The sequence below is a fragment of the Mauremys reevesii genome, linkage group 1 (genome assembly GCF_016161935.1).
Source record: "Mauremys reevesii isolate NIE-2019 linkage group 1, ASM1616193v1, whole genome shotgun sequence".
Classification (NCBI taxonomy): domain Eukaryota; kingdom Metazoa; phylum Chordata; order Testudines; family Geoemydidae; genus Mauremys; species Mauremys reevesii.
Window position 1 is genome coordinate 56,669,369 of NC_052623.1, and position 22,751 is coordinate 56,692,119.

A 22,751-nucleotide genomic window follows, 5' to 3' on the forward strand; every position below is an offset into this window, starting at 1 on the left:
GCCATGCCCCAGGGAGGTAGGAGCTATCACCCTCTAGCAGTGAAGAATGCAGAAAAAAGATGTTCTGTCCTCTTCTTTTCTCTCTCTTTTTTTTAAACCAAGAGAAGTTAGAAACTCTAAACACTCCTAGGGTGTGGGGAGAGACAAGGAGGATCCTCCCAAAAGGGCTGGAAACGTAAACTAAAATTATTTTTCTTCTTTTAGCCCAGTGGGGTAAACAGAAGCATTAACTATTAAGAACAAAAGAACTAAAAACAACAACTACTTATGCTAAAGATGCAGAGGAAAAAAAAAAAGACAACTGCTCGCTCAGTTGGAGGCCAAAGGTGGTCGATAAGGAACTGAAGGGAATTCGCCCACGCAGCACTAGATAGCCTTGAGGCAGACCACATGCTTGGGCTGAACAGACACAGCTACCTAAAATCTCTGATTAGAGGTGCAGGGACACAGATACACCTACAGTTGAGAACTCATAGGGACACTAGTCGAAGAAGAATAGCTGCAAAGTAGCTGTAAAGCCTTTAGCATGGGGATGGGGGCTCCCAACCCTCCCAGCTTTCACTAGGTCTCCCACACAGAGCATGGGGAGGAAGATCTGACCTTCTGTACAGCTCTTTCTGTGCACCAGTGACACTACTTATTATTCAGAAAATATAAGTATGTATTACAGAAATGTGACATTAACAAAAAAGAGATGGAAATACCAAAGCCTCTAAACAGAGTGCTTTATGGTGGCTAAGTAACTCACCCAAAATTGAAGTCGATAAAGAAATCGATCCTGATTTTGACTAAGCTCTGGCTGCATTACACATTCCTCCCTCCCGTCATCCCTTATTTGATCTTCGTCACTACAACCTGGATAATGGTGTTTGTTTTCATTAATACTTCTTACTTTTGTGACCCCACAGATGCAAATAAAATCAGAATCTTTTGTCCTGGTACCTAAGTCACTGAATTCTTAAATCCCTCTCTTGCTACTGAATGACAAGCCTAGGCTGCCTCCTTAACCTCAGATCTGGCAAAGCCCACTGTTACAGATGTGCCTTGTCCTCTGATCTGGAGGTCATCAGCAGAGCCGATTCCTTAGGTTCCGTAGGCGACTTCTCACCTCACCTGCACAGGCTCAGGGAAGAAGGGCGTTTCTTGTAGACAGTCCTCGGCGAGGATCTGTCCTTGTGCCCATGAGGAGTGCCCTCTACTCTCATGGGGAGCCCTACAAGAAGAGTCCTTGGGCTTATATGTCAAAGGCTCCACTCCAAAGCATGTGCTTGGAGGGGCACAGATGAGGGCCACCTAGACTTCTCCCTCAGGTGCTTTCATAGGCGAAGCTCACAGGCTTTTCGAGTTCTGGGTGGGAAGGAGCGACAGATCCTGCACTTTGCAGAGATATGTGCCTCACCCAGACAATACAGGCGCCGCTGATGTTCAATCTGATGGAAAAGGAGCAAGGGCGGGAGATGCAATTCTTGAATCCTGGGAATCTGAGCATAGTCCCCGAGCAGGGGAGGAGGTTCCCCAACCAGGGAAAAGAAATACTCTATGCTAACTACAAATTAACTACTAGTTACTAAGTTAAAATATATAACTATTTACAAATATTTTCTTTCTTTGCAGGTTATACAACTGAGTGACTGCGTACATGAGTCTAACTCAGACTATGTGGGAGTAAGAAGGAACTGGAGAGGCGTTGACCCTCACTGCCTCTTATACCCTAGGTCAAGAGCACAAGGAGATCTACTGTGCATGTGCGGGCCAACGGACACTGCTATGAAAAAATTCCAGACTTGGGTGCACGGTGCAAATGCATACCCACATGTGGAATACACATAGGGACCAGCACTCGAAAAAGAACAATAGGCCTTCCTGCTCTGAAGAATATATAATAATTCTTTGGCTAAGAATTTTTCCCTGGGAAGCAGTACAAATACTTGTATATTTTCAGTTTCTCCAGCAGCAGATTTACCTCCATTGGGCAATGATAGCACTAACTGATTGTCAGCTGTTGCATCCACTGATCGTCCATTTTGGTTTCCTGGTGTTTCTCTTGCATTGTAAGGTGGGGGTGTTTCAACTAAAAAACAGAAAGACACTGAGATCAGCAAGTTGGTAAATTCTACCCAGGTCTGCCTGGGAACTATTCAGCATAGTTTTAACTAGAGAAGGGTCCAAAACAGAACCCGAGTCTGAATCCCTGCCCTCCTCAAACTCCAGGTCAAACCCCTGGAGATGCACCTGTCCCTATGGTTTAGACTCTGTGTCAGGTCCAAAGGCAGACGAGTCCTAATTTCCAAATACAGATTGGATGTGGCCCAAGATGACAGAAATTTCAGCTTTGATTTTGGCACTGGTTAGTCTGCACCCAGACCCAGTTTTGCCTCAAACCCAAACTCCATGGAAAGAGACTGGCATCCATCTTAAGGGTGGAGTTCCATAAGTGGGCTCCCTGAACCCAGCCTGCTTCACATGGAATCCTGGTGAGGATGCAGAGCAAAGACACACTAGCTGACCTCAACTGCCTTGACAGGGGGAGAGAGCCGCACACAGGCCTAGACTAATATACAGTCAGCAAGACCTGGAAATGAATCAGATGGATTACAGGCAGAATGTGGAATCCAGGAATTGCTACCTGCCTTGCCCTATGCCATGAAGCAAATGAGAGCCATTGCATTCTGCAGCCACTGTAGCCTCTGGATCAGATTCAAGCAAAGACCAAACAGGACTGAATTACAATAGTCTAGCCAGGAGGTGAGGAACGTGGGTATAGCTGTAGTGAATTCTGCATTTGACAGAACTGGGCAATTTCCAGGTCTAGTGATAGCCACTGTGAAGTAGTGTTGTACTAGGAGTTTCCATTCTGGAAAGCAATGCAGAATGACCCCTATTCTCCTGACCTCCCTCGCAAGTGGTGGCCTCGCCCAGTGCATAACAGAGGTGCATAAAGCATCCACAACCACTTCAAAATGGGAGGTGCCAGAAACATGACATAAGCTTTATCGGGACTGAGTTTCAGCCAACTGTCCCCCATCTAAACAAATCTGTCTGCAAGACAACCAAGAGATAGTTAAAGCAGGACAACAGGAAAGGAGGCACAGAGGTAAAAGTCACTAGTATCACTCCATATCCCAGTCCATACCCTTATCTCCCATCAGGCTCATACACGTTCAACAAGATAAGGAACTGAACAGACATAGCAGGGAAACTGGACAATGATGAGCTCTTAGCTTTTAGGAATTCTCTTCTACAAGGCAGCTCAGTCACAGAAGAGTCGTGACAACACCCACACCTACCATGGACCACAGCTAGGCTACCAACACCTAGTGATAGGCCTAACATAATTAGCAGGGAGCAGACGCCTTAGTCCCTTACTGGCAGATCTTCCACCATGTTAATCAGAACTCTCTGGGTCATGAAATGGTCTGGTTCTAGATGTACAAAGATGTATTTAAACAAAAATGATCTAATCCAGGTGGGATTAACCCAATCCCCACTGTCTCAATAACCGCTCTCACAAATGGAGGTGCAGAGGCTGGCCAGTAATTTGCAGAATGAATATTTTAGAACAGAGGCTGCAGTTCCACACATGTATGTGCAGAGGGAGTCTGGCCTCTCAAACGTTTGATCACCTCCACTAGTACCTTCCCTCTAGCCTTAACCAACCAAGATAATCTATGGCATTGGCAGCTGGCTACCAATGACAGCCTGCCTCTCAGAAAGAGACACAAGCTGATGACACTCACGCAGGACAGAAGGGGTATTCATCCCCTCACACTGTGGAGAGGGCCAACTCTCTTCTGACCAATCTTCTTGTTAAAGAACCATATGCACTAATGAAAAATAAACAAATGAACTACAAAAACAGCCCTCCTAATTCCCAAATTGTTTCATTTACAGAACAGCAGCCTAGGAACAGGAAAGCATCCTCCATTCTAATATATGCCAAGAAGGAATAGAGTGTGTTGGAAAGCTGAAATAAAGACCTTGTTTTCATGTTAGAAAACACAGATGTAGACCTCGATCCTGCAAACACTTAAGCATGGGAGTCAATTTATTCATGGGAGTAGTAACTTAATGGGACTACAAACAAGTAAAGTTGCACAGGTGTTTACATGTTTGCAGGACTAATAAAAGTATTTAGGTTGAAATTCACTCCTGTGCAGAGAGACAGCAAAAGACATCTATGTCGACCTGGCTTGATGTGAGTAATTGGGCATGGGTGAGAGTTGATTTATTTGGAGATAGGATTAGAGAGGAAAATGGATCAGCAGGCTGAAAATGGCATGTCTGCACCGGCTAAGGTAAGTGGGAAAACACCCAGGGAACCATTTACAATGGACAAGCTAAGTCGGAAACATAAAGATGGGGTAAAGAATAAGTTGTACATGCACAGAGCATGCTGTACAGGGATTGGTTCCTACAAAATGACCAAGCCAATCCCCAAACATGATGCAATGTATAGTAAATGCAATGTAATTTGTAAATGTATATAAAGGAAAGTTGCAGTGTAACTTTGGATGTGTTGTACGCCCTATACCGGCGGTGGCAACCTTCGGCACACGGCCCATCAGAGTAATCCGCTGGCAGGCTGCGAGACATTTTGTTTACATTGACTATCCACAGGCACAGTGCCGCCACAAATGCCGACGGTTTCCGATCCCTGCCCTATACCAACCCCCTACATTTGAATCTGATCAATTCAGCATAGCTTTGCTGTATGACCAAAAAAAAAAGAACCTGAGTGACCAGACTGGAGTCAAACTGAGTTCTCAGGGAACCCCAACACTGTGCACCACTTAAACCCTATTTTGAGGGCTTAAGTGGGAATTAAGTGGTACATAGGCATTGCCCCTCCGCACAGCGTATATAATTCACATATAGCGGATAAATACAGACTAACTTGTAAAGTGACCACGGAACTGGCAAAACAGCAAGAATTACAGTATCCAGATTGATGTCATTATTATGTATGCTTCAGCAGTGCCCAGAACCAGGGCTCCAATGTGCTAAGTCAGTGTTTCCCAAATGGTGGTCCCAACTCACAGTGGATTGCAGAAGGGTCCAGGTAGATGGGTCGTGCAAAGACTGACTTCCCCTGGGCAGCAGGCAACGGCATGGGAAGTGGGATCCAGGCATCAGAGCCGAGGAAGCACCTCCGGGACACACACAGGGTGGGTACAGGCTACTGTCTGTCCGCTTGCTGGATCTGGTTGTTTCTTCTGTGCTGTTGCTGCTGCCTGGATCCTGCTCCCATGTCTCTTGGGCAGCAGTGTGGAGAGAGGGATGTGGCAGCAGCAGTGCTGAAGAAATGTCTGGAGCCAGCAAGTGGACAGTTAGTACACTGGTGGCAATCACGAACCAGCTACAATGAAAGAGGGACTATCTGGGGCTGCAAGAGGGAACAGGGGGAGCCAGGATAATGGTGGGTCCTGTGACAGGGTTAGGGGAAACCCCGCCCTGTGCGGGGTAAATGTGCCCACCTCTCTTAGGGAATTGGGGGGAGGGGGACATATGTATCTTATGTCTATGTCTCTCCCAGCCCGAGTCCATACCCTCACTCTTATCAGCAGGGCGGTGCAGCCTAGTGGCCAGAGTCCATAAATTTGCCCTTGTCAACCGGGCAGTAAGGCGTAGGGGCCAGTGTCAGTCAATCTGCCCCTTTTCGCAGGGCACTATGGCCCAATGGCCAGAGTCGGGAAATCCCCTCCTTCTCGCAGGGCAATAAGACCTACTGGCCCAAATCACTACATTCGCCCCTGTTCACAGGGCTGTAAGGCTTAGCAACCAGAATCAATAAATTTGCCCTTGTCAGCAGGGCAGTAAGGCCTAGTGGCCACTGCCAGACACAGAGGGAGAGGTTGCACCCCCAGAAAGGGGGTCCAGGCCCTCCCGCTCCACTGGACCCCAGCCCAGAGCCCTGGTAGTGGCCGTAGCACAGGCCACTGAATCAGCAGGGGAAAGCTCAGACCGAAATGCACTGACTCAAGGCTTTGGCTCATTCACCAGTCCATTGTTTGATTCCCCTAGGCTGCTTCCTGCCGTCATCCCTGCTGCTGTGGTCCGGGCATCCCTGTTACCTCTAGGTTCTCCGGTCTGCCCTATCTCTGGCACCTCTGAACCCTGTGAGGCCTCCAGGGTTGTCCTGGCGTCTGCCTGGGCTGCAACATCCCCGGCTCCTAGGGTCCCAGACTTCCGCTGGGGCAGGTGGCACATGTCCTTCCTCCACAGCAGTCAGCCCCAACTGAGCCGAGCTGCTCCCTTTTATATCAGTGCACCTGGAGCATGCCCAGTAGAGTACAGTGGGCGTGGCTTCCTCAACCCACAATGTAGGATTAACCCTTCCCCGTCCAGTCCAAACACCCTCCCCTTTAAGAGTGGATCTGGTGGGGGCGCGGTGTCTCTTTCCTCACATTCCGGCCAAGAAAAGAAGTCTGCATTGGCGTGCGCCTTTCCAGGGCGGTGCATCACTTGGAAATCATAAGGCTATAGGGATATGTACCATCGCCAGTTATCTCATCATAGAAGGCAATTAGGTTAGTCAGGCATGTCTTGCCCTTGGTGAATCCATGCTGACTGTTCCTAATCACATTCCTCTCCTCTAAGTGCTTCAGAATTGATTCCTTGAGGACCTGCTCCATGATTTTTCCAGGGACTGAGGTGAGGCTGACTGGCCTGTAGTTCCCCGGATCCTCCTTCTTCCCTTTTTTAAAGATGGGCACTACATTAGCCTTTTTCCAATCATCCGGGACCTCCCCCGATCGCCATGAGTTTTCAAAGATAATAGCCAATGGCTCTGCAATCACAGCAGCCAACTCCTTTAGCACCCTTGGATACAGTGCATCCAGCCCCATGGACTTGTGCTCATCCAGCTTTTCTAAATAGTCCTGAACCACTTCTTTCACCACAGAGGGCTGGTCACCTCCTCCGCATACTGTGCTGCCCAGTGCAGCAGTCTGGGAGCTGACCTTCTTCGTGAAGACAGAGGCAAAAAAAGCATTAAGTACATTAGCTTTTTTCACATCCTCTGTCACTAGGTTGCCTCCCGCATTCAGTCACTTTCCTTGACTTTCTGCTTGTTGCTAACATATCTGAAGAAACCCTTCTTGTTACTCTTAACATCTCTTGCTAGCTGCAACTCCAAGTGTGATTTGGCCTTTCTGATTGCACTCCTGCATGACTGAGCAATATTTTTATACGCCTCCCTGGTCATCTGTCCAACCTTCCACTTCTTGTAAGCTTCTTCTTTGTGTTTAAGATCAGCAAGGATTTCACTCTTAAGGCAAGCTGGTTGCCTGCCATATTTACTATTCTTTCTACACATCAGAATGGTTTGTTCCTGCAACCTCGTCAATGTAAGTGGCAGTGTACTGTCTCTGGGGTTGTAATATCCAATCCATACGTCACTGGAAGGATGCCACTGCCCCATGTAACCCAAATGGCATGGTCACAAATTGGTATAGGCCAAAGGGGGTTGGGAAGGCCATCTTTGTGCATGAGGTCAGGGTCAGAAGGATCTGCCAATACCCTTTGGTGAGATCCAGAGTCGACAGGAACTTAGCTCCCCCTAAGCTCTCAAGGAGTTCATTGACCCATGGCATTGGGTAGGCATTGAACCGAGATATATCGTTCACTTTTATAAAGTCAATACAAAACCAGATGGAGCCGTTTGGTTTTGGAACTAGGACTACTGGGCTTGGCCACTCACAATGAGATTCTTCTATAATGCCCGTGTCTAACATGATCTCGACTTCCTTCTGAATGGCCTCCCACATCTTCTTGGGCAGGGGCCAGTGGGGTTTGCATACCTTGTCCCAGTACAGTTGCAATATGACAACTCATCATCGTTATCCATCCTGTCCAAGCCGACAAGACCTCTGGGTAAGACCTCAGGGGTCCTTGGAGTTGCTTTCTCTGTGTCAGGTGTAGTCCTGCTCCTATCGCTTCAGGCCCGTCCTCAAAAGGTTCATCCACCAGGGACCCTAATTCTGGTTTGGATGTACGGGGGGATAGGGAGTGATCAGTAACATATCCCTGCTCCTCCAGGCTTTTAGAAAATTGACATGATACATGCACGTCTTGCGGCGCCAGCCTGGTAGCCGAACGTCATAATCGACCGATCTGATCCGCCGCATGACTTCAAAGGGGCCTTGCCACTTAGCCAATAGTTTGGATTTGGTTGAGGGGAGCAGGTTTAGGACCCAATCTCCAGATTCAAAGCTCCGAAGGCCTGGCTCCTTTATTATAGTGTTGTGCCTGACTCTGTTGGGCCTTTCCAGATTCTCCCTGGCAAAGCCTCTGAAGCCTCTCCTGTAGCTGTAGCATGTGATGAACAACCCCCTTTGCCTGGGTCCCTTGCTCTTCCCAGCCCTCCTTCAGAAGGTCGAGGATACCTTAGGGCTGTCTCCTATATAAGATTTTGAAGGGGGAGAACCCCGTGGAAGCTTGGGGTACCTCATGTATGGCAAACAACAAGGCTGGGAGTAGCGTATCCTACCGTCGTACATCCTCTTCCACAAATTTGCGGCGCATGCTCTTCAAGGTCTTGTTAAAAAAAGTTCCACCAACCCCAGATGGACGGATTGGCATAGGGATATCCTGAGGGCTCGTATACTTAAAAGATGGCAGAGGTCGACCATCAATCGGGAAGTCACATTTGTCCCCTGATCCGTTAAGATTTTGCAAGGTATCCCCACCTGGGAAAAGACCTTAACGAGTTCAGTGGCTATCTTAGGGGCAGTGACAGTCCATAACAGGACTGCTTCTGGGTACCGGGTCGCGTAAGTCAACAAATCACAAAGTGGCCAGATTCACTCTTTTCTAGTGGGCACACCAAGTCAAGTCCTATTCACTCAAAGGGGATCCTGACCACTGGGAGGGGAATGAGGGATGCTTTCAGCACTTTTTTCAGGCCCGTGCATTGGCACTCTGGGTATGAGGCACAATAATTCTTCACCTTCTGGTGGATACCTGGCCAGAAGAACCGCCGCGCTACCCGTTGGCGGGTCTTTTCTCTTCCCAGGTGTCCTGCCCAGGGCACTGAATGGGCGAGGTGTAAAAGACCTTGGCGCAACCTCTGTGGGACCAGCATCTGATGGAGTACTTATAGTCTGCAACATGTCCACCAGCCAAAAGAGGTGGTCCTGACATAATTCAAAGTGTGGGCCTTGGGGCTTTAGGGGAGACCCCTCCGCTTCTTGCTCTCTAGAGGTGGCCTGTTCCTAGGCATGCCTAAGTATAGGGCCCTCTCCTTGTTCCTGAATAAAGTCACCATCGTGTTTGAGCTCTGTCTGCACATCATTGACAGAGGAATCTGTTCGTGTAGATGGGGATACCAGGATCTTGGCAGACCTGGAAGGTCCTTCCCCTGGGTCATCATCCCGATCCCTCCTGAGCAGCCTTCTTTTCACCCGCTCCTCACCTTCTGCTGGAGTGTCCTGGGTGGACTCTTGCAATAGTTCTAGGAACCACGGCCAGTCCCACCCCAGAATCACCGGATAGGCCAATCTGGGGGTCACGCCCACCGAGAGATCCGCTCTTCAGTGGTATATCTCCAACATCACTCAGGCAGTAGGATACCAAATGTAGGTCTCTGTGGATGCACTGGACATAGATGGGGGTTCCACGTGGCTCAAGACTGGGTACAAGATCACCCCAGATGAGAGTTTGACTATAGCCGGAGTCGATCAATGCCATCGTAGGAATCCCTTCTATGAGCACCAGTACCCCAAGTTTCCCTGGGCCCCTCTTTCGGGCCCGGGGGCTGGCTACCCAGACCTGCCCGTAATTGCATTCCATGTAAGAGCAATCCCAATGAAAAATGTCCCTCTTGACCACATTCATAACAACAGTCTCTCGCTCCTCTGGGCGGCGTGTCTATTCAAGTTGGCTCAACGCCAACAAGTGGTGTCTCTTCCTGCTGTGTAAGTCCTCAGGTGGCGGTCGGTTTCTCATCCGGGTCACAGGTCCTGACCGGGGTCCTGACAAATGCTGTAGTCCTCCCAGGGGGGGCAAGTGGGGTCCCCCCCCACTGGCTGGTTTCTCCCCCCAGGTTCCTCCATCTTGCGGGGTCAGGGTTCCGTAGTCTCAGCTGCCAAGTAATCTTCCATCAGTCCAACCACTCCCATAAGCATTGTGGGGCGGTGTCTATGCACCACTACTTCCTTCCGGCACGAAGGATTTGGGTGAACTGCTCCAAAGTTACAGCTTCTGCCACCTGAGCACCGGACCGCTGGTTGGGCCCTAGCCATCACCAAGCATACTCCTGAAGACACTGAGCCACTGCTCATGGCCTACCCCCTGCAGGGTACCGTTCCTGATGAAAATACTGGAGGTAGGTCTCTGGGCTGATACCTGTCTGGGCTAATAATGCTGTCTTCACCTTTTCATAATCCAGGGTGTCCTGAGTGTCCAGGCTGCAGTAAGGGGCTAGAAGGGTGTCCCAGTGTCCTGCTGGGCATCATGCAGTGGTGGCCACCCATTCAAATGTCATGAGAAAGGCTTCAGGATCATCCCCAGGCCCCATCTTTGTGAGCCTTAGGGGGAGGCCAGGCGATAGAAATCCCGGGTGAGGGTCCACTAGAGGGCTGACTGACGGCCCGCCTGGCCACAGTAATGCTGCCATTTGTTGGACAAGCCTTTCCTGGTGAGCTTGCTGCTGGGCAGCCAACTCCCGCATCATCTCCTGTTGGTGGCTCGTCACCTGTTGCAACAGCTGGGCGTATTGCTGCTGTTGTTGTGCGGCTTGTTGCTGCTGGCTTCCTAGGAGCCATTTCAAAACCTTATCCGACTCCATTACTCCAGTAATCTCGGGTCACTAGCATGTCAGGGCAATCAAGGGGAAAATCCATACTCCCCTCGGATCTACTGGTTTTAGGCCTCTCCTCAGGCCTGGGGCACTGCCCACATACTCCACCACGTGCGACCGGGTTGGGGGGAAAACCCCATCCTGTGCAGGGCAAGTGGGTCCGCCTCTCCTAGGGAATGGGGAAGGGGGGAGTATGTATTTTACATCTATGTCCCTCCCAGCTAGAGTCCATACGCTCGCTCTTATCAGCAGGGCGGTGTGGCCTAGTGGCCCAAGTCTATACATTCGCCCTTGTCAATTGGGCAGTAAGGTGTAGGGGCCAGTTTCAGTCAATCTGCCCCTTTACGCAGAACAGTAAGGTCCAATGGCCAGAGTCAGGAAATCCCCTCCTTTTCGCAGGACTGGCCCAAATCACTACATTCGCCCCTGTCCACAGGGCTGTAAGGCTTAGTGACCAGAGTCAATAAATTTGCCCTTGTCAAATGAAAAAAGGGTTATGCAGTTACCCAGATAGCTATTGCATATCTTGAAGGTTCCTGAAATTACCACAGCCTTTTTAAAAATTAAACTCAGCTGTCCCTGACTAAATCGCAATCAAATAATTTTGTCTCCAATTCAGAATCACGTATGCCCGGATATACTAAAATGCAGATTAATCCACTTACATTTTCAAGTGGTTTTACAAGCTTTCAGGATCAGCTGAATTGGCAGGACAGCCACACAGGGTAATTTACAACAGGCCTCATCTTCCAAGGATACCAGTATAAATCAGGAGCAACTCCATTGAAGTCAACAGTTACCCAGGTGTAAAACCACAGTGAGTGAGAAGAGAGGCCCTACATATACCCTGTCATTCTGGGGAGTACATCAGTGAAGTTGTGGAATATGAGCTAAAATGATTAAAGATGCAAAAAAGAAACGATAGAAAATGTAGGAAAACAAAATCTTCCTATGTCCATAGTGTCGGATTATAAATAAATAAAGGACAAATGAAAACATTAAGGACAGGAATTTAGATGCTCAAAAGTCAAGACATTCAAACGTTAAGATGCAAGATTCAGCTCTGAATTACATCCATGTAAACCCAAAGCTGAAATCAATGGATTTACACTGGTGTAACACGAGCATATGTTGAACACCACGAGTATCAATATATTCCTAGAAACTTTAAAAAGTAAGAGGTTAACAATATTTGCAACATGAATGAGTGAACTTTACAAAGACGGAAACCTCGGAGCTGACTCAGCATCCTCTGAAGTCAATGGGAGTCCCTTCATCATCTGCAGTGGGTGCTGGATCAGATCAGTTACCTTTTTAATTTCCTGAATTAAGTCTTTCTATTCATGAACTTCAAGTGACATCAACAAATGTCTTCGTATTTTACTTTCCCTGTTTCCCCCACCCCCACTCCCCCCAAAGAAAAGTCCAAACCTATTGAACTTGGGGAGTTCACAAGCTCCAATGACTTTCCTGCTGGAGTTTCTAAGCGCCTTGAGAGCTACTGAGTTTGCCAAGAGCTCACAGACAGTATTAAAGGAGAGCCTCATTTGATTTCTTTTAATCTATTCAGCCTCCTAACAGAGCATGTCCATCTTTTGCTTCAGCCTCCAAACACCATGTAGGATCTCCTTCTGCATTCACATTCACTGGCACAGGTGGGCATCTGGAGACCATCGTTGCCTCTTACCTGTGAGCTGATATGGACTTCCTGGTCCAGAAGAACTTCCTGGAGAGTTAGGATAGCTGATGCTGCTGGGTGACTGAGAGAACATGTTACTGGGTGATGATGGAAAAGGGGTGCAGGGAGTTTGCTGAAAAGAATCAGGATAGGTGGCATTATGTGGCATCAGAGGCTCACTGTGGAGGGAAGCACTCCGGAACTTGGCAAGGAGGCTGAGATGCGGGTTAAACTCACTGTGTCTTGGAACCAGTACTGGAGGCAACACTGAAAGTAAAAACAAGAGAGAGTACAAGTTTTAGTCAAACACCCACTCTAGCGTGCTGTATCTCTTTCTGCATCTGAGTGACACATCACACTACCAAAACGTCACTTCACATATACTATCCTCTGAATGTTGCTATAAATGTGTTACAAACATATTTTAAATACCCTTTACCAGAGTCCTCAGTGTGTTGTTGTTACAACTCAGTTCATCCAGAACCCTTCATTGAAACTAGAAGATAATAAATCTGCTCAGCAACTGAGCTTTCTTCTTTCTTCAGTGGCAACACTACCATTCCTTACACAACATGACTAAAGCTTTCAGACAGCAGGCCCAGTTCTGCAGCTGCTACATGACCAAAACTCCAACTGTCTTCACCAAGGAGAGATAGTATGCATGCACACATACCGCCCACCCCCCGAAAATAATGGAAGTGGCACATTTATACCCATTAAAATTACAGCTCCCACAATCCCTTTTCTGGGATGCTGAGGAAGTCAGAGATTTGCACAATACTCTTGATAAGCAGGATTTGTCAAACTCAGAGCCCACTTTAATAATAAATAATAATATCTGGCACTTTTCAGGGATAGGGGTCAGTATAACTATCTGAATTTTACAGACGAGAAAACGCAGGCATGGAGAGGTTAGAGGCCAGATTTTAAAAATGTATTTAGGTACCTGAAAATACACACAGGTGTCAAGTAGGATTTGCCTATAGCAATCCTTTCCGAATATCAATTCATTTATTTGTTCTGGTATTTCAACCTAGGTCCGGAGAAACAGGGGAGTCATGGTGCTCATGGTGGAATCCATGTAAGAACAGCACAAGACAGACTTGGATATATATGGTTGCTAACAGCATAGCAGAGTCAGTGAATGCACCGTAAATGCCTGGAATAACCTTGTGTGCACTCTAGTCCAAGGACTAACCCTACTAGCAAGGGTGAAAATTATCCTGTACTGCTATGTTGCTCCCAAGGTCATGCCCCCAGCAATGGAAAGGGACAGAGCTGTGTGCTGTATTTAATGATAGCGAATTGTCAATTAATTCTCCATTGAATAGATTTTTATGAATGTAACTTACAATCACCTTTTTTGTTAGACTTCCTTGTGTCACATCATTCTCTCTCTTTTCTGTGAAAAACGGGGGTGCAACTTTTCCTGTCTGTAGCATCTGTTGTTTTTAAATTTTCCTTCCCTCTCTCTTCATATTGTGTTCTTTTTCTTGCCCAACATTGTATTCACTAGATTCCCCCCACCCGCTATTCTGTTTCTCCTGTCTTCCCCATTTGCCACCCCCCAAGCTCTTTCATAGAATCATAGATCATTAGGGTTGGAAGGGACCTCAGGAGATCATCCAACCCCTTTCTCAAAGCAGGACCAATCCCCAAATGGCCCCCATTAAACTTACAACCCTGGGTTTAGCAGGCCAATGCTCAAACCACTGAGCTATCCCTCCTATATCCTATTGCTCTTTCATAACTTATCCCATCAACCTTTTCCTATCTCCTGCCTCCCCCAACACTCCCACCCACCCACTGACACATAACACCTAATAGCCTGAGGACTGAGTATTATGGGATGGAGTAGGGAAGGGATTCACTGTCCAGAGGCAATGCCCAAGAGAAAAGCCAGCACCTCAACTACTGGGAAACAGGGAAGGCACTGGGATTCCTACGAGGGTGCTGTCCACAGTCCTACTCTAGGACTCCATCTGTCTAATCTGCCTCTTGCCTGAATGTGTCCAATAAACTGGAATCCTCCAGCCTGACACCAATCCCCTCTGGCTGCTGGAAAGAAGGAATATTCTTTCCTGTTCCTCTCTCCTGGTTGCGATGAGTTTGGGTTGGTGGTGCCCCCCCGCACCATTCATCTCCATCTCCTTGCTGTGATGCATCTCTGCTGCTCAACCTCTCCCTTAGCTGCTGGGGTTTAAAAGTCTTCTTTCTCCAATGAATAGCTCCAGTGCTTGATGCTGCTGCTCTTCAGAATCTCCACAAGCAGCAACATGAAACTGACCTGACTTTTGTCATTTCCTGGTGGCCCACAGGGTTCACAGCAGCCAAAAAGAGGGTGGCCATGGTGTTTTCACTGTACTGCAATTTGTGGAAGCTCTGAGCAGGAGCAGTCACACTACAGTAGCCTGTCTATAGACTTAGGAAGCTAGCACTGGAGCACTAATGCTCTCTCTGTATTTAGAAGGTTTTCTTTGCACCATGAGGACTAGAAACAATTCTTTGCCTAAATGACTCCTGACAGTCTGCAGGTGCTGATGGCACTTGCCAGGGAAGGCTTCCTACTTGCCCAGGATAAGTGGGCAAGGGGAGTTTCCAAGTCTTGCAGCTCCATAAGCTTGTTAAACTGTTATATCCAGCTCTGACTGGCACACCCACACTTCTCCAGTGCACTGCTTCTGTCACATCACACCATCTTTCTGCTGCCTATGCCATACTGTGCCTAGAGGGGTGAAGCTACTGGGGTAGCAAGGAGGGTGGAGGTTTTTTCTGTTTGTGGCTAGTGAATCTCCAGAGGCTCCTTATTCTCCCTGCTCCTTTGCCCGCAGATGCCGTTCTCTGAGTCCTAAGAGGTGGCCATGCTGGAGACAGGGTAACCAGAGGTCTGACACTGAAACCCTGTCTGACCCCGTCACACCCAGTCTGTGCGAGTGATTCACCTAGATCATCTCTACTCACCACTGTTCCTTTGCCCCAGCTAATATCTGTAGCTGACCCTGTGGAGGTATATTAGTCCTCCTGCGCATTACAGGAGTATGCCAATGCGCCCCTAGCACAGCTGGTGACTAATGGGCTGATCCCCCGAGTCCTGCCCTTGCTGCTCCTGGACTAGATTCTTTGTTGGTCATTGTCTTCCCCCCTCATCTACTGCACTAGGGCTCACTGAAAACCTGGCCAGGCACCAGCTGAAGACAGTTGTGTGGCACTCTGAGCACTTACACGTGCACCTGCCTGTTGTGCCTGTGGCTGCAGTTGCTAATGAGCACAACAAATTTTCCACACATTTTTTATCCCCCCATATAGTTGTTTAATGAAGGGTACAATCGGTGGCAGTTTAGCCACTGTGCCAACAGGGCCCATGCCCAGGGGCCCCAGCAAATTGGGGCATCCATGCGCATCCTGGCACTCCTGCTGGGAAGTGGGGTCAGGGTGCAGAGGCTTGCCCTGCTCCACCTGGCACTCCTGCCGGGGAGTGGGGGAAGCCCCCATACCCAAACCCCACTCCCCAGCAGCTGTGCTGGACGGGCAGGGCATGGCAAGCCCCCATGCCCCTCCAGGAGCTCCAGGCAGGAGGGGGAATCCCCCACACTCCAACCCCATTTCCCTGGCAGAAGCGCCTGGAGGGGGTGGGGGGACTGCAGGTGGAAGGGGTGGGGAGGGGCCCCCACTTGCTCTGGCCCAGGGCCCCCATAAACCCCTAATCTGCTTCTGGGTACAATAGCACATCTTCAGGTTCTGACCCTGTGCACAGCTGCAGAGGTTTACGCTTTTGAGAGTGCAGTCCTAGATGAGATTCCCCCCTTCCCTGAACTTTCCCTGTGTCCTTGATCATGGGCAACCCTACAGTAACAACAACATGTAGCATGTGAAGGGGGAAAATGGTCAAGAGACACATTTCAGTTTTAAGCTTCACAAGGAGGGTTGGACTAGATGAGGGGGTTGGACTAGATGACCTCCTGAGGTCCCTTCCAACCCTGAGATTCTATGATTCTAAGGATTCAAATAGAAGCAGCAAAGAGTCATGTGGCCCCTTATAGACTAACAGACGTTTTGGAGCATGAGCTTTTGTGGGTGAATACCCACTTTGTCGGATGCATGGAGTGAAAATTTCCAGGGGCAGGTATATATATGCAAGCAAGAAGCAGGCTAAAGATAACGGAAAAGGATAAATGGACACAAATCAGATATTAGGAATGGCAATATACAAAAACCTGTAGGAGAACACTTCAACCTCCCTGGCCACACAATAGCAGATCTTGAGATGGCCATCCTGCAGCAAAAAATCTTCAGGACCAGACTTCAAAGAGAAACTGCTGAGCTTCCGTTCATCTGCAAATTTGACACCATCAGCTCAGGATTAAACAAAGACTGTGAATGGCTTGCCAACTACAAAACCAGTTTCTCCTCCCTTGGTTTTCACACGTCAGCTGCTAGAAGAGGGCCTCATCCTCCCTGACTGAACTAACCTCGTTATCTCTAGCCTGCTTCTTGCTTGCTTATCTGTTAGTCTATAAGGTGCCACAGGACTCTTTGCTGCTTTTACAGATCCAGACTAACACGGCTACCTCTCTGATACATAAGGATTCAAATAGTCTCACAGGGTCCTTTTCACTCTTGGACCACAGCCACTTTTCCATGCTAACCACCATATAAATATTGTGGAGTAGATTTTTAGGCAGCACACTGGCTTGGGAGTTACCACATCTTCCTTTCTGGTCAATGAAACTCATTTATAGCAAGTCAAAAGTTCACCTTTGTTGCTGCTGCAGACAGCAGCACTGCATATTAGAAGCTCCATTATCTGTCATCCAGTACACAGAGTGATCTCATTTAAAAATAATAGAGCAGGCAGTTTTTACATTATTTTAAAATTGCAGTTTTGGTTGGCAGTAACCCATTTCTAACTCAGACTTCTGACCTGGAGAATGGGGAAGTGACTCTAGCCACCCAATCCACCTCCTCTAAATTGGAAGGATTATTCTCTATCTCCAAGTCTCAGTTCTGCAAATCAAGGGGATGTTTTCAAAACAGGGAAGTGACAGTGGTGCTTTCTAACAGCAACTACTGCGCACTGGGCCAAAGTCACTGCCTGGATTCCACCAGCAGTTGTGGGCTTGGGGAAATTTCACTGGAGGGAGGCTGGTAGTGGCAGAAGCCACACACAACCTATGTTCTGTCATTCGGCATACGTCACAAAGCTGACGAGGTGGCCTGAGGGGAGAGAGAGGAGTCAGTGCATCTCGAGTTCCAGGCTGGGCCTTAAGAGTTGGTCTCCCTGGTGGATATCTACTGCCCCTTCTTTCTCCTTCCCCACTCTGCCATGGTAAGTCCCGTCTTTGGGATAGGAGGAACTCACTGAATAAATCAAAACCACTAGTTTTGAATTTAAGTTATGGATTGGAGTATAGAATGGGTCACTCAAGAGAAGGGACAACAGAATGGGAACAATGGAATTTATGGGAAGAGTGAGTTGAAAAATAAAGGACATTTGAGGAGATCAATACAGCATAGCAGTTCTGTGACCATCACTGGGTTTATTAGTGAACATTCCAAGATGCAGTTTCTTTAGCTCCTAAGGCTAAGATGCAAAGAAACTCACACAAGCCTACAGGAACCACAGTTAGACATGAAAAGTGTTGTATTTTTCTGTAGCTAACCAAAATTGTTATTTAAATGGATTGCAGCCTAGACAATTGGGAGCTGTTACATTTTGTTCAAAGGAGAGGAGTGCCTGACACCAGGACCAGATACTGACAGAGCCTGACCCTTAACCCTCTGGGCTTAAGGGCAAAGACAACAAACTTCAGAGCTCCTGCAGCAGTATCCAGAACTGTCACAGAATAACAGCTGTTAGCAGACATTGAATAGATCATAAGATCTGCACTATTCATGATTAATATACTGATTTAAATGGAATTACTCTTGACTTACACCAGTGCGAGAGGACAATAAAGCCAACAACCTTTCAAAGGCAAAGATACACAAAATTAGGGTGACCAAATAGCCAGTGTGAAAAATCAGGACGGGGGGACGACTGTCCCTATAAAATTGGAACATCTGGTCACCTTACAGAAAATGGATATTATCTTAGTGTCTTTTTGAGATTACTTGAATAGCTTATTTTAGTAAATCATTAAATCAACCACTTCCACCCAAATTAGACAACTATCAATTCACCTGTAAGATTTAGACAAAACAAATGTTTTTAGAAGTTCAGATCCATTTCAGAGTGAGAGCTCAGTTTTAAAGCAAGGAACATCAGGAAGGGAAGCAGCCATTGTTGCATTAATGTTAATAAATGCCTCTCTCTCTCAAATTATATGAAACAGTAATAAAAGAAAAATCCCATGGTTCATTTTATCTGATCTTAATGTCAATTCAAAGTTTAGGACTGACAGAGGATCATCAATGGTGGTACCTGGTTTACAGTTACTAACGACAAACCCTATTCACTAGTAAATTGCCACAAGGCCAGGATTGGGCTCAATAATTTTACAATAATTGTTCAGCAGTTTCTTTGCCACACAAATCCAATGACTTGATCTCGTGATAAAGGCAGGGATTTACAATGCAGGTTGACATCTACCCTGAAGAGGATCCTCAGCAGAAAAATTTAAAGTTGCATGTGGACTTTGGGGGTGGGGGGGTTTGAATAGAACTGTCCACCCAGCTACGAAAAACTCACAACGGGAAGACAGCAGGTATTTTAAGACGCCTTGACTGATCTAAGGTCTAGGATCTTCGGTGCACCTTCATAACAATTAATCCATCCCTGTGGATCCACTCTAATCTTTAAAAAGGCCATTTACTGTGGATTAGTAAATCAGTTTTTGTCCTTTTAGAATTGGGCAAAGATCCAGCCAGGATGGAGAGACCCGTTTGTGCCTAATTTCATGCTAATGGGCACAATAGTGCCAGCACATTAGCTAGTGAGGTTCTCAGGGAAGCTAGCACCCAATACATCAAAGGAAAAACGCTTTCAGCACCCTGGACAAGTTCCTGATGTTCGATTCTCCTCTCACACTTCAATGGGATTTCCTTGTATCCTACCAGAGGAGAGTAGAGCCCCTTGTAAATCACAATTATGGGCAGAAGCTAGATCTGGGATCCCTTTCAGCAGAAAAGACAGCTGATCTTTCCAGCTGAACAGAGTCTTCTTTGTTATGATTTCACAATAGGACTAGTTATGATGCACCAAGTACAGACGTTTCACCCAAAGAGCTGATATATAATTATATAATTTTCAGCCGATATATTACCTGGGGTCTCCACCCGCCGGTAATGGTAGGGGTTGATGCAAACTTCTTTCTGCTTCGAGCCAAATGGGAACTCGCAACATTCTAGTGGTTTCAATTCATGGTGAGACTGTAAATCGGGCCAACGCCACACTCGGCAATAGATGACATGGGGCAGCCCCTTGCGATGAGACACCTGCAGCCTCCCATCCAAGGAGCGTGGGATTGTGACACACTTACTGGGCTGGCCAGGACAGCTCAGAGCCCTCTCAAGTTCTTCCATAGAGCCTTTCTTCTTCTTCAGTTTCTTCACCAGGGAATCCACAGCCTTCTCTGCCCACTTCTCCTCTTCATCTCCTTGCTTCCAACCCAGCAGTCTCTTCACTGCTGGGCTGGTGAAGGAGAACAATGAGCTAATAGGGGTGCTGGAGTGCATAAGAAGCAAAGATTGTGTGTAAGTGCAAAGAGAAGCACAAATCCCTTGCTGCTTACAAAGCTTGGGTGAAGTCTTCACAATATTCAGATGGGCAGCTGCCTTCACAGAAAGTCTCTTTCCCACATAACAGTCTTCCTAATCTTAGACACAGCTTGAGAACACTCCAACTGGGTGAGATTCAGACCTCTCCACAATACCAAGAAAATGTCGATCAAGCCTGAAACAATAACACAATCCATAGTTAGGTTTAATACGTTTCCTGACTTATGTTTTTAATAAAATTAGATAAAAAGAGAAGTAAGTTCAAAAGTGTGTTTACTTTTCACTCTGTTTGCTATTTTGGGCCCAATGCTATCCCTGGAAGCTGGTCCCTTGGTTTTTAGATTTCTCTAACGTTAGACTAAGCAAAGAGTATAGTCACTTACAGTCAGCTTCTAGTGATTTCACTTCCTGTTTTCCTGTGGTCAGCTTCTTGAGGGCCCTCCTTAAAGCATGGGAGGTGGAGGACCTCAAGAAGCTGACCACCACTGTGACTGTGCCCAAGTGAGTCTGTACACCCTGCACCCCACAGGGCTCTGTACCTGAGAGCTTTCCTCTGTGGACAAGAAGGAAAGGACATTTGACATGCAGCCCTAAATCACAGTGGTCTTTGTTGTTGCCCGTATGACCCTACTTGCCCAGCAGATGTACATGACAAGCACTGGGAGAAAAGACTTATCATGAAAACATGAACAGCATGAGTGAATTGAAAACAGGGAGGAAGAAACACATTTATGCGTGCAAAATACACACATGCTTATTTCAATGCCATAGTGCCAGTCTCTGTGCTATGTTATAAATGAATTCAACAAGCCAGAATGATTTATCAAAAGAAAGTTGAGTAGCTGACAAAGCAGCAAACTGTAATTGGTCTAGATCAGTGATTTCCATCTTTGTGTAATGACTGGATCAGTTTACCAAATAAATGGCCTGGTCCTTCCAGGAAGTGTTGAGTGCCCTCAACTCCAACTGACTGATGCTCTGCACCTCCTAGAAGCAGGCCCTAAGGCCTGTCTGGAATCAGCTAGGCAAGGCTGAGATCTTCTTAATGAGGCTTTGATCCTTAATCCGTTTAGGATCTATTAACCAGGGGACCTGGCTACTTAGGGAAAACAGGGGTTTAAAAAGCCCGTGCCTAAGCGACCAAAGGAGCAAGCGAACAGAAGCATAAACAGAGGAGTTCTGAGAAGAGGCGAGAGAGCCAGATCCACCAAATGCTCTCTAAAAACTTAGGCCAATAAACCACTCCCCACCCAAACCACGACACTCTCCCCACCCCACAAAAACAACCAACAACCCCAAAAAAGCTGCAGGAGTAAAAAGAATGCAGGCAGAAGTCCAGCAGCAGACTACCCAGTTTATTGCACGGAATGTAGCATGTATGATTACCTGCTTTGTGGGCAGGTACCGTATGTGTGCAAATATGTAGGAATTACAGAGTAGGTTGTGCTGGTGGGGGAGTGGCAGTATATGTAAAAGAAAGCATAGAGTCAAATAGACTAAAAATCTTAAATGAATCAAACTGTACCATAGAATTTCTATGGCTAGAAATTCCATGCTTGAAGAGTACAGAAGTAGAAATATACTACTGATGACCTGACCAGGCTGGCAATGGTGAGTGTGAAATGCCTGGGGAGGCTAGAGAGGATATAAAAATAGAGAACTCAATAATAATGGGGGATTTCAACTATCTCCATATTGACTGGGTACATGTCACCTCAGGAGGGGATGCAGACAGAAAGTTTCTAGACACGTTAAATGACTGCTTCTTGGAACCCACAAAGGGAGAGGCAATTCTTGATTTAGTCTTAAGTGGAGCACAGGATCTGGTTCAAGAGGGTGAATATAGCTGAACCACTCAGTAATAGCAACTGTCATATAATTAAATTTAACATTCAGAAGGAGTGGGGGGAGAGAGAAATACCAAAGGAGACCAGCACAGTAACGTTTAATTTCAGAAAGGGGGACTACCTAAAAATAAAGAAGCTAGTTGAAATAGAAATTTAAAAGGTACAGTCACAAGAGTGAAATGCCTGCAAGCTGCATGGATTTTTTTTTAAAAAAAACACACCATAATAGAGGTTCAAACTAAACATACCCCCCATTTTAAAAAAAAACAGTAAAAAAGCCCGCCCAAAATGCCACCATAGCTATCTGGCTTCAAGACTAAGCTTGATAAGTTTATGGAGGGGATGGTATAATGGGAAAGCCTAATTTTGGCAATTAATTTGTCTTTGACTACTAGCGGTAAATATACCCAATGGCCTGTGATGGGATGTTAGATGGGATGGGATCTGAGTAACTACAGAGAATTCTTTCCTGGGTGTCTGGCTGGTGAGTCTTGCCCACATGCTCAGGATTTAACTGATCGTCATATTTGGGGTTGGGAAGGAATTTTCCTCTAGGGCAGACTGGCAGAAGCCCTGGGGGGTTTCGCCTTCCTCTGCAGCATGGGGCACGGGTCACTTACTGGAAGATTCTCTGCACGTTGAAGTCTTTAAACCATGATTTGAAGACTTCAATGGCTCAGACACAGGTTTGATACAGGAGTGGATGGGTGAG

At 47.1% G+C, this 22,751-nt stretch overlaps 2 protein-coding genes across 6 annotated transcripts in view; one reads left to right on the top strand and one right to left on the bottom strand.

Annotated features, from left to right (window-relative positions):
• Positions 1-4,394, top strand: part of LOC120401683 (regulatory factor X associated protein) — a 51,219-nt gene extending 46,825 nt beyond the window's left edge. Inside the window, exon 4 of the transcript XR_005596650.1 lies at positions 1,615-4,394. The gene's annotated coding sequence lies outside the window, so the exon portion shown is untranslated. The remainder of the gene's footprint in view (positions 1-1,614) is intronic.
• Positions 1-22,751, bottom strand: part of SMAD9 (SMAD family member 9) — a 67,756-nt gene that overhangs the window by 25,492 nt on the left and 19,513 nt on the right. For 3 of the 5 annotated variants that reach the window (XM_039531818.1, XM_039531828.1, XM_039531833.1), the window contains exons 2-4: positions 19,739-20,367; positions 12,486-12,743; positions 1,964-2,071 (exon numbers count right to left, since the gene is read on the bottom strand). In XM_039531818.1, the coding sequence (XP_039387752.1) occupies positions 1,964-2,071; positions 12,486-12,743; positions 19,739-20,150 (778 nt within the window). In that variant the 5' untranslated portion in view covers positions 20,151-20,367. The remainder of the gene's footprint in view (positions 1-1,963; positions 2,072-12,485; positions 12,744-19,738; positions 20,368-22,751) is intronic. The other 2 variants (XM_039531838.1, XM_039531846.1) reach the window with 1 other exon arrangement.